This window comes from Sprattus sprattus (genome assembly GCF_963457725.1).
Source record: "Sprattus sprattus genome assembly, chromosome: 3".
Classification (NCBI taxonomy): Eukaryota; Metazoa; Chordata; class Actinopteri; order Clupeiformes; family Clupeidae; genus Sprattus; species Sprattus sprattus.
The window spans coordinates 57,337,204-57,349,703 of record NC_137922.1 but is presented as its reverse complement, the minus strand read 5'-3'; the positions used below and the strand labels follow the sequence as shown (position 1 = coordinate 57,349,703).

At 45.2% G+C, this 12,500-nt stretch overlaps 1 protein-coding gene across 1 annotated transcript in view; it reads left to right on the top strand.

Annotated features, from left to right (window-relative positions):
* The window catches only part of LOC308362899 (transmembrane protease serine 9-like), a gene marked incomplete at both ends in the record, with an annotated part of 39,328 nt that overhangs the window by 2,588 nt on the left and 24,240 nt on the right, over positions 1 to 12,500 (top strand). The window contains 9 exons of the mRNA XM_080835626.1: positions 627 to 647; positions 793 to 955; positions 1,856 to 2,124; positions 2,403 to 2,548; positions 3,802 to 4,024; positions 4,450 to 4,567; positions 4,964 to 5,220; positions 7,205 to 7,305; positions 7,950 to 8,241. Coding sequence (XP_080691752.1) covers positions 627 to 647; positions 793 to 955; positions 1,856 to 2,124; positions 2,403 to 2,548; positions 3,802 to 4,024; positions 4,450 to 4,567; positions 4,964 to 5,220; positions 7,205 to 7,305; positions 7,950 to 8,241 — 1,590 coding nt within the window. The remainder of the gene's footprint in view (positions 1 to 626; positions 648 to 792; positions 956 to 1,855; positions 2,125 to 2,402; positions 2,549 to 3,801; positions 4,025 to 4,449; positions 4,568 to 4,963; positions 5,221 to 7,204; positions 7,306 to 7,949; positions 8,242 to 12,500) is intronic.

Below are 12,500 nucleotides of genomic sequence, written 5' to 3'. Positions count from 1 at the left end.
ATGTGATGGAATTCATTAAAAAAACTAAATACGAACATTAGGGTTTTGGGTGGGGATACAAGTGAAAATATAACCGACATTTTATTTGTTTAAATGTCTATATTTGATATATCATTTAACATAGGCATGTAATAGGGCTCTAATTTGTCCATTTAAGTTCACAACGGGTACCAAACCATACATACCTGGAACAGAGGGTTCCGCAGTATCGATTCCCCCAGTTCAGAAACCTGTGTTTTTGGACGTCATCTTCTAAGATGGTTAATGGTTCGGATTGTGGGGGGCCTGAGCCAGCCATCCTGGTCTGAGCTCGGTTGAATGTCAGCTTTTCTTTAGGATGTAAACAATTGAAAACTCTGGGTTCGCGTTATAAATAGTGTGTAATATTGATTTTTGTAATGGTGTGTAATATTTTATGATTATTGTGTTAATGATAGTATTAGTGTGCAATATTGATTATTGTAATGGTGTGTAATATTTTAAAATTATTGTATTAGTGTGAAGTATTGATTATTGTATTAGTGTGCAATATCGATTATTGTAATAGTGTGTAATATTGATTATTGTAATAGTGTGCCATATTGATCTCATGACTAACCCTGACCTCTAACCTCTCTGTCTTTAAGGATCCTTCTCACAGCTGGATGGTGAGTCACCTCCTTCATCACACACACACACACACACACACACACACACACACACACACACACACGCACACACATGCTGACACTAATGCGAACCCTAAGACACAGACAGTTGTCTAATCCCTATGACCCCTATGATTCCCTTCAGTGTGTGGGCGACCCCCCCTCAACACCCGCATAGTGGGGGGAGAGGACGCCCCTGCGGGGGCGTGGCCATGGCAGGTCAGCCTACAGCGCAACAGCCGTCATTTCTGCGGGGGGTCCCTCATCAACAAGGACTGGGTGATGTCAGCCGCTCACTGCTTCTCAAGGTGAGACTCAGGTGCTCTCGGACGTATTTTGGCACAACACGCTCACCGTAGCTCCGTAAATCTACCGCACACATCGTGGGTGACTCTTAAAGAAACATAATGCTGGAACTATCTAAAACTAGAGGCACCTCAGTGGATGCAAAGGACTGCGTGTCTTGTACCAAGATTCCCTAAGATTATGTGCTTGAGAGCATGAGCATATAACATGGGGACAAAAACAATCTAACATCCCAACAAAGGGCAGGGAAACTAGCCAGGTATTTAACTCCTGGCTAATCAAGGGAATACATAACAGATGAGGACACACAGAGGGAAACCAGCGAGGGCACACAATGGGTTACAGGTGAGGGCACACAATGGGTTACAGGTGAGGGCACACAATCACAACAACGTGGACACAAAACAAACAAAGAAAGCACAAAGTCTGTTAAAAGGTCCTTTTGCCAACAGAGGCTGCCACGATCGTGACACTAGCATATTAACTCACTGCACTAGTCTGCAGCGATGCCTGTGTGTGTGTGTCTGTGTGTGTGCGTGTGTGTGTGTGTGTGTGTATGTGTGTGTGTGTGCCAACGGTTACAGGTGAAGTGTGTGTGTGTGTGTGTGTGTGTGTGTGTGTGTGTGTGTGTGTGTGTGCGTGCGTATGCACCCATAGTAACAGGTGAAGTGTGTGTGTGTGTGTGCGTGCGTATGTGTGTGTGTGTGTGTGTGTGTGTGCGTGCGTATGTGTGTGTGTGTGCCAACGGTTACAGGTGAAGTGTGTGTGTGTGTGTGTGTGTGTGTGTGTGTGTGTGAGCGTGTGTGTGTGTGTGTGTGTGTGTGTGTGTGTGTGTGTGTGTGTGTGCGTGCGTATGCCACCATAGTAACAGGTGAAGTGTGTGTCCTCCTCTCTTTCTGCAGCTTGAACCCCTCCGGCCTGACCATCTTCCTGGGACGGCAGAATCAGGTGGGCAGCAACCCAAACGAGGTTTCCAGGACCGTCTCTCGAATAATCAGACATCCCAATTACGACAGCCCGCCCAACGATAACGACATCTCCCTCCTCCGCCTCTCCTCCTCCGTCACCTTCACTAACTTCATCAGCCCTGTCTGCCTGGCAGCAGCCGACAGCACCTTCAACCGGGGCACCAGCAGCTGGGTGACAGGCTGGGGCACCCTCAGCTCAGGAGGTGAGCACACACACACAAACACACACACAAGCACACATACACACACACACACACATACACTCACCCACACAGACACACACGCGCGCACACATATACATATGCACACACATACGCACGGACGCATGCACACACACACACACTCTCACACTCTCACATACACACACACACATACACTCACAAACACACACACACGCACACCCCCCCCCCCCCCACACACACACACACACACACACACACAAACTCTGAAACTTAACCTGATTGTCTCCTGTCTCTCCTAGGACCCTCCCCATCGACCCTTCAGGAAGTGGAGGTGCCGGTCACAGGGAACAGGAACTGTTTCTGCAATTACAGACCAACAAACACCCTCATCACTGACAACATGATCTGTGCCGGGAGGGACGAGGGGGGCAAGGACTCCTGCCAGGTGATCATGTGACTATTTACTCCTGCCAAGTGGTCATGTGACTATTTACCCCTGTCATGTGATCATGTGACTATTTACTCTGTCAGGTGATCATGTGACTATTTACTCTGTCAGGTGATCATGTGACTATTTACTCTGTCAGGTGATCCTGTGACTATTTACTCTGTCAGGTGATCATGTGACTATTTACTCTGTCAGGTGGTCATGTGACTATTTACTCCTGCCAGGTGGTCATGTGACTATTTACTCTGTCAGGTGGTCATGTGACTATTTACTCCTGCCAGGTGGCTATGTGACTATTTACCTCTGTTAGGTAATCAAGCACAAAGGTCAAGAGTCAAAGAGAAACTCAGAAAGAACCCTTAAGCAGAACCGTCTACTTGGAGCCGGACAGAGAGGGAGAGAGGGAGAGAAAGAGAGAGAGGGAGACAGAGGGAGAGAAAGAGAGAGAGAGAGAAAGAGAGAGAGAGAGAGGGAGGGAGGGAGAGAGGGAGAGAGAGAAAGAGAGAGAGAGAGAGGGAGGGAGGGAGAGAGAGAGCGAGAGAGAGAGAGAAAGAGAGAGAGCGGGAGGGAGGGAGGGAGAGAGAAAGAGAGGAGGGACCCATCTGCTTGGAGCCGGACGGGTACAGACAGAAGAAGGGGGCGGGGAGCTTGAAGCAGAAGGGGAGGAGTCAATCAGAAACTTGTCAGATATGCTAAGCATGCTAAGAGGCTAAGCATGTTAGCATACATGTGTCAAATGTGCACGATACATACAAACTTATACAAAATTATAAGATAAGATGGGGAGAGAGCATTATAGAATTGTAAAACAGCGTAGTGGGTATGCAGTGGTATCGGAATGTTACTCTTACAAGGGTAAGGTGAGCAATAAAAACAGAAAACTATGTCGATGGTGGCATTTATTTACCTATTACCGGTATTGCAGACAGATAGAGATTCATAGCTCGCAACATATTGAAAAAAAGAGCTGAACTAGTTCATTTTTTGGAGCTGTGAACTTAGTTCAAAACGTTGAATTATGAACTATGAACTGAACTAGCTCATTTTAAAATTTGTGACCTATGAACTGAACTAGTTCATGTTGAAACTTTCCCAACTCTGATCATGGACACGGTAAAAGATCACATCGCCTTACAAACTTCGTGTTTACCTGTGTCAGGTGATCATGTGTTTACCTGTGTCAGGTGATCTTGTGACTGTTTCTGAGATTATGGGATGGTAACACCAGTCTGTTCTGACCCGTCTCTCAGGGCGATTCTGGCGGTCCGATGATGAGTAAGCAGGGTTCTGTGTGGGTCCAGTCTGGCGTTGTGAGCTTCGGCATCGGTTGCGCCCAGGCCCAGTTCCCAGGAGTGTATGCACGGGTCTCTCAGTTCCAGAGCTGGATCAACACCCAGATCACCAGCAACCGGCCAGGCTTTGTCACCTTCACCTCCACCGGGACAGACGCAGACCTGAGTCGCACTTGCACCGGCCTGTCTGCTGTCACCACCACCACCACCACCACGACCACTACCGCCACCACCACCACAACCCCGGCAACCACCACACCGCCACGTAAGTCACACTACCACACAACCAAACCACCACTGATCCAGTCTACCTTGTGTGTGTTTGTGTCCTACCTATGGGTGTGTGCGTGTGTGTATCCTACCTGTGTGTGTGTGTGTGTGTCCTACGTTTGTGTGTGTGTCCTACATGTGTGTGTGTGTGTCCTACATGTACGTATATGTGTGTGTACGTTTATGTGTGTGTGTGTGTGTGTGTCCTTCCCGTGTGTGTGTGTGTGTGTGTGTGTGTGTGTGTGTGTGTGTGTTCTTCCTGTAATCATCCCTCTCTCCCAGCAGCGGTGGTGTGTGGACGGGCCCCTCTGAACTCTCGTCTGATTGGTGGATCAGATGTGTCGGCGGGCGTGTGGCCGTGGCTGGCCAGCCTACAGCTGAACGGGACACACACCTGTGGAGGGACTCTGGTGTCCGAGACGCTCGTGCTCACCTCTGCTAACTGCTTCTCCAGGTACACGCACACACACACACACACACACACACACACACACACACACACACACTGTACCCATGCAATGACAGACTAATAGAGTTGTTAAGTGACTTTGTCTAATGAAAACGTTACTATCGTATCTTCCTGGTAACTCCACCGTTACTGTCGTATCTCCATGGTAACTTCAACGTTACTGTCGTATCTCCATGGTAACTTCAACGTTACTGTCATATCTCCATAGTAACTCCAACGTTACTGTCGTATCTCCATGGTAACTCCATCGTTACTGTCGTATCTCCATGGTAACTTTGACGTTACTGTTGTATCTTCATGGTAACTCCAACGTTACTGTCGTATCTTCAACATTACTTTTGTATCTCCATGGTAACTCCAACGTTACTGTCGTATCTCCAGCTCCATCACGCCTTCTGATTGGACGGTGTTCCTGGGCCGCCTGCGACAGAACGGCTCCAACCCCAATGAGGAGTCGGTGGGTGTGGCCAACATCACGCTGAGCAGCCTATCAGGCGAGAACGTGGCCATGGTGCAGCTGACCAGGAAGCCCACCCTCTCCAACTTCATTCAGCCAATCTGCGTGGAACAGAACGCGGGCGCCATCGCCACGGGAACCACCTGCTGGGTCGCAGGCTGGGGCAACGCACAGGCTGGAGGTGTGTGTGTGTGTGTGTGTGTGTGTGTGTGTGTGTGTGTGTGTGTGTGTGTGTGTGTGTGTGTGTGTGTGTAAGTGCGAGTGTGTCTGTGTGTGTGTGTGTGTGATTACGAGTGTGTGTGTCTGTCCATGATATGTGTGTGTGTATGTATCTGTCTGTGATTACGTGTGTGTGTGTGTGTGTGTGTGTGTGTGTGTGTGTGTGTGTGTGTGTGTGTGTGTGTGTGTAAGTGCGAGTGTGTCTGTGTGTGTGTGTGTGTGATTACGAGTGTGTGTGTCTGTCCATGATATGTGTGTGTGTATGTATCTGTCTGTGATTACGTGTGTGTGTGTGTGTGTGTGTGTCTGTGATTATATGTGTGTGATTGTGTGTGTGTGTGTGATTACATGTGTGTGTGTGTGTGTTAGAGCATGGATCGTCCGAATTGTTCTGTCCGAGCCCGGCCCGTTCCGACAGAATAGTAACCAAGCCCGGACCGAGTCCAACAGCCATTGAAATATTTTTTTTCCGAAACCGAACCAACCCGACGGAATCAATTTCTCAACTGTTCATAGTACTAATGCCACATTGACGTACGTTTTTTATGAATAGCCTGGCTTTATTTAACTGGGGCATCAACAGTTACAGTAAATGCTCTCTCACACAAACAAGTGCTGTTAAACGCACAAGCGTGCACAATAAGGCCAATAAGCATATTTAAATTAAATGATTCACATTGCAAGAACGTTTAGTAAAATGGTGCGGCTCCTTTAAGAGGAGCACGTACAGGGAGGGACAACGGTGACGCATAGTTTGGATGTAGCGACAAACATTTATGTGCTGTAACAGTGTTAACCAGTATGTGAGTAACGTGAGTTTTATTAAAGCATAGCGTGTTTAATGTGTAGCTATTTAATTCTGTTTGTTAACCTTTCCTGCTGTCTGTATTAACTAACCAGCAGCAGACAGAAAGGAAAGGGAATTAACCCCGAAGTTAAAAACATCTACTATGGCCGTGGAGCATTTTACTCCTCTGCAATCTCCAACGACGTTCAGAGACAGACAGCACAAAAGGTTAACAAACGGAATGAAATAGCTACACATTACACCCGCTATGCTTAAATAAAACTCAAGTTTTATGCTACACCAACGGAGGCACAACAGACAAGTCTTACCATTAAAGATATTTTAGCACGCCAACGTTCGTTCTGAAACTATCTACATCCAACCATCGAGGTTTAATCCATGTTGTTGTGGAGAACGAGAGTTGCATCAATCATATTTCATTAAAACTTCACACTTCTTACATTGGACATATCCAACAGCCTAATTAGAATCTGCATCGTCTACTTAGCAGAAATATCCCCATACAGTAGATTTCCCTTTGTTTAGTATCATTTTATACTCTCCAGATGACAGTTTCTCTTTAACTTTCTCCGTGATGCCATTTTGCCACCTGTAATCGTGTTGTCACGGACATAAACAAATTCCCGCCACGGGAAGAAGGCTGTTATCCTAAAACTTAGGACCTAATTGTGATTTATTTTATTCTCAAAAACGAACTTTTGCATCATGTGAAGCAGACAGTTGGCTTCACTATTTATTAAGATATTTTAAATATGGAATGTTCAATGCATTATCGCGCTGATGTGTCAAGCCCAACCCGAGCCCGCTTATACATTTCTCAATATTTGTCCGAACCCGGCCCAACCCGTCGGGTTCTGACGGGCTCGGGTCGGGGATCCATCCTCTAGTGTGTGTGTGTGTGTGTGTGTGTGTGTGTGTGTGTGTCTGTGATTACGTGTGTGTGTGTGTGTGTCTGTGATTACGTGTGTGTGTGTGTTTAAAATTTCATGTGTGTTTGCGTCTGTGATAACAGTTGTGTGTGTGTTTCTCTCTCTCTCTCTCTCTTTCTCTCTCTCTCTCTCTCCCTCCCTCTCTCTCTCTCTCTCTCCCTCTCTCTCTCTCTCTCCCTCTCTCTCTCTCTCTTCTTCCCTCCCTCCAGGTGACCAGCCCCTTCAGGAGGTGCAGACATCAGTGGTTGCCTGTGGCAACGCATCCTCCTCTGCTGATGCCATCTGCACCAACACTCTTCAGTTACAGCAGGTGAAGTACCTAGTAGCTAACGCATCACTTCCCTTTCTTCTAACGCCTCACTTCCTCTCTTCTAACGCCTCACTTCCTCTCTCTTCAGTTACAGCAGGTGAAGTAACTAGTAGCTAACGCCTCACTTCCTCTCGTATAACGCCTCACTTCCTTTCTTCTAACGCCTCACTTCCTCTCTTCTAATGCCTCACTTCCTCTCTCTTCAGTTACAGCAGGTTAAGTCACTAGTAGCTAACGCCTCACTTCCTTTCCTCTAGCGCCTCACTTCCTTTCTTCTAACGCCTCACTTCCTCTCTTCTAACGCCTCACTTCCTCTCTTCTAACGCCTCACTTCCTTTCTTCTAACATCTCACTTCCTCTCTCTCAAATAACTCACAGCGTGCGTGTGTGAGTATGTGTGTGTGTGTGTGTGTGTGTTTGTGGGTGCAGGACATTTGATCTGTTCTTTATTCATGTTATATAATGTTACTCCTTTATTTCCCTCCCTCCCTCTCTCTTTCTCTCTCTCCCTCCCTCGCTCTCTCTCGCCCTCTACCTCTCTCTTTCTCTCCCTCTATCCCTCCCCCTCTTTCTCTCTCTCTCACCCTCCCTCTATCTCTCTCTCCCTCCCTCTCCCTCTATCTCTCTCTCTTTCTCTCTCTCAGGGTGATATGGGAGGTCCCCTCATGTGTCAGCAGGGCGAGTCGTGGTTCCAGGTTTCTGTGATCGCTGTGAACAACAACACTCTAAACTCCTCCTCCTCCTCGTCCAACTCCTCCTCCAACTCCACGTCCAGAGCCGCCAGCCAATCAGATCGCTCCTCAGTGCAGGTCTTCAGTCCGACGTCTCGGTTCAGCACCTTCCTGTCAGACTTCTCCTTCCCTGCCAACTTCTCCTCAGACACCACCACCAACACCACCACCACAACCCCCACTGCCACCACTGCCAACACCACCAGTGGGGGGCGCCACTCCTTCACCACCCTCTCCCTCCTCTCTCTCCTCATCCTCTCCCTCTCCACCGCTCAGCTGGCCTCCCAGCACTAACCCTGAGGTCAAAGGTCATAGGTCATGACTGCCTATTATCCACTACTGAAATAACCAACGAGGTGTGTGTGTGTGTGTGCGTCTGATGTACGTGTAAGTAGCATCATTAATCAGGGATCAATTCTGTGATGGGAGCACTGTAGCTCAGCTTTCTAAGCGACTATCCTTATCATGGCATTGTGTTTGTGTGTGTGTGTGTGTGTGTGTGTGTGTGTGTGTGTGTGTGGCTCTGTTAGCGACCACACTTTCTCAGGATCTCCTGGTTTGCACTTAAAATAAAAGATTTTTATTTTAATTTTAAAATGTAATTCTTTTTAAATTGTACTGTCACTTTATATCCAGTGAGACTTGATATAGTAAGTTCATAAAAATCTTTTTTTTCTGTCTCTGTAAGGTTTTCTGTGCAAATAAAATGTATAATTCTTTGCAAATAAATCTTTGTAAGTATACTTTATGAACCATAGGAGAGCTGAAACCTACGTCACTGGCCTTGATGTGTGTGTGTGTGTGTGTGTCAATGTGTGAATACAGTGCCCTCCAAAATAATTGGCACCCTTAGGGAATATTTGACGTTGTCAAGACTTCAGGCAACAATTTGGCTCATTGGCGGCCTCTGGTGGCCAAAGGACATCATGAACTCATTGGTGTCCACATGTGCCTTTGTTGTCTTTGTGTGACCTCACCTGTTCCCTATTAAATCACCTCACCTGTTCCCCATTATATCACCTCACCTGTTCCCCATTATATCACCTCACCTGTTCCCCATTATATCACCTCACCTGTTTCACATTATATCACCTCACCTGTTCCCCATTATATCACCTCACCTGTTCCCCACCAATCACCTCACCTGTTCCCCATTATATCACCTCACCTGTTCCCCATTGCATGATCTCCACCTGACTTCTGTTAATTAGTAAGGGTACAAATACTCCCTCCCCCCTCCTCTCCCGCTCCTCAGATGCTCCTCGGACCTCATCGGGTCGTTCCTAGAATGCAAGTTGTGTGAGCAAGCACTTTGTGATGCTTTGTCTTTTCCCAAGACAAATAGGGTTCTCGTGCACTCTGGTGCCGCTAGCGTAGCTAGTTTCAGGCCTATGTCTCATCAATCTAGTTTTTAGCTCTTCAGCTTTTGAGCACTGCTCTCCCATGCCCACATCCACGGCTGGAGTGCCCTTGGGTACACACGTGGCAGCCGTGGCCTACTGGTTAGGGTTTCAGGCTGGAAACCGGAGGGTGGCCAGTTTGATCCTCGACCAGTAGGAAAACTGTGGGTGGGGGAATTGGTAGAGCACTGCTCCCCCATGTCCACATCCAAGGCTGAAGTGCCCTTGAGCAAGGCACCTAACCCCGATCACTGCTCCCTGGGCGCCGCCAAAGACAGCTCACTGCCCCGGGTTAGTGTGTAACTTCACTTTACTGTGTGTGTGTTCACTGGGTGCTGTGTGTGTGTAACTCCCCTGGATGGGTCAAATGCAGAGGTGGAATTCAGAGTGTGTGTGTCTACACCACCTCAGCCATAGAGTCACTTTCTTTACTTTCTGTGTGTGTGTGTGTGTGTGTGTGTGTGTGTGTGATACACCCTTTTTGACGTTCCTTCTGTGCCTGTGGATTTACCCCCTACGATTGGATTACTGCTGTCGAAAAGACCATTTGTAAATATAGAGAAGCAAAGTGTCAACATCCTGCAATTGGGTCCTGACAGCTAAAATTATTTAAATACAAATTTATAAAATTTAAATCTAACTGAAATGTATTTCCAATCAGGTTTTACATTTTTAAGACACATGCTCTCACACACACACACACATACACACACACATACACACACACATACACACACACACAAATACCCACTCAAGCAGGGCAGACTCCCCTCAGTCTGAATGGTTTCATTGACATGCAGATTTCTCTCTGACCTCACACATTAGGTACACACACGCACACAAAAACTCACACAGGCACTCTCTCACAATAAGACATTCTCAATCTGCTCTATCCTGAAAAACTTGTTTATCTACAATTAAGTTTTCCATGAAGTGTTTACCAGCAGCAACAAACACACACACACACGCACACGCACACGCACACAAACACACACACACACACACACACAGTCACACTCACACTCACACTCATACACATACAACCCTCAATATTCATGATTATCTTTATTCAGTGTCCATCTTACCTATTTAAATATACACATCCTTTATATTCATGTGGATTTTTTTTATTCAGTGTAACCATTATATCTTTTTAAATCTACACACCTCCCATATATATGTGTGTGTGTGTGTGTGTGTGTGTGTGTGTCACTGATGTCATTTCTAAAATTAGGATCAGAAACAGGTATCTGCCATGTGCCTAGCGATGACCTCATCACATGGGTATATGCAGTTTTCCACAGGTGAGTGTGTGTGTGTGTGTGTGTGTGTTTGTTTGTGGGTGTGAGGGGTATCTTTGAGTTGCGTGTGTGTTCTGGAAAGAGGTTTCTGAGAAAAATGCAGAAAAACCAGATTCCGCACCGAACCCCTTGTTTCCTGCCTGGGCGTCCGAGGGTGTGGTCCTGCCTGACACACTCCTGACCTCTGACCTTCAGTGGGTGTGGTCCAGCCTGACACACTCCTGACCTCTGACCTTTCAGTGGGTGTGGTCCAGCCTGACACACTCCTGACCTCTGACCTTTCGTGGGTGTGGTCCATCCTGACACACTCCTCTGTAGGCCGATAAGCCATCTCTTACCATTATACCTGTTAAAGCCAGTATTGATTTAAACCTGTCATAGCCTGCATTCAATTAAACCTGTTATAGCGTATATTCAATTGAACCTGTTATAGCCTGTATTCAATTAAACATCATAGCGTATATTCAATTAAACCTGTCATAGCGTATATTCAATTGAACCTGTCATAGCGTATATTCAATTAAACCTGTTATAGCCTGTATTCAATTAAACATCATAGCGTATATTCAATTAAACCTGTCATAGCGTATATTCAATTAAACCTGTCATAGCGTATATTCAATTGAACCTGTCATAGCGTATATTCAATTAAACCTGTTATAGCCTGTATTCAATTAAACATCATAGCGTATATTCAATTAAACCTGTCATAGCGTATATTCAATTAAACCTGTCATAGCCTGTATTCAATTAAACATCATAGCCTGCATTCAATTAAACACTGTAGCCTGTATTCAATTAAACCTGTTATAACCTGTATTCAATTACACATCATAGCGTATATTCAAATAAACATCATAGCCTGTATTCAATTTTACATCATAGCCTATATTCAATTAAACATCATAGCCTGTATTCAATTAAACATCATAGCCTGTATTCAAATAAACATCATAGCCTGTATTTAATTTTACATCATAGCCTGTATTCAATTTTACATCATAGCCTGCATTCAATTAAACATCGTAGCCTATATTCAATTAAACATCATAGCCTATATTCAATTAAGCATCATGGCCTGTATTCAATTAAACATCGTAGCCTATATTCAATTAAACATCATAGCCTGTATTCAATTAAACATCACAGCGTATATTCAATTGAACCTGTCATAGCCTGTATTCAATTAAACATCATAGCCTGTATTCAATTAAACATCGTAGCGTATATTCAATTGAACCTGTCATAGCCTAAATTCATTAAAATGGTTAAAGCCTATATTCAATTGAACCTGTCATAGCCTATATTCAATTAAACATCATAGCCTGTTTTCAATTAAACATCATAGCCTGTATTCAATTAAACATCATAGCCTATATTCAATTAAACATTGTAGCCTATATTCAATTAAACCTCTCAAAGCCTGTATTCAATTAAACATCATAGCCTGTATTCAATTTTACATCATAGCCTGCATTCAATTAAACATCGTAGCCTATATTCAATTAAACATCATAGCCTATATTCAATTAAGCATCATGGCCTGTATTCAATTAAACATCGTAGCGTATATTCAATTGAACCTGTCATAGCCTAAATTCAATTAAAATGGTTAAAGCCTATATTCAATTGAACCTGTCATAGCCTATATTCTATTAAACATCATAGCCTGTTTTCAATTAAACATCATAGCCTGTATTCAATTAAACATCATAGCCTGTTTTCAATTAAACATCATAGCCTGTATTCAATTAAACATCATA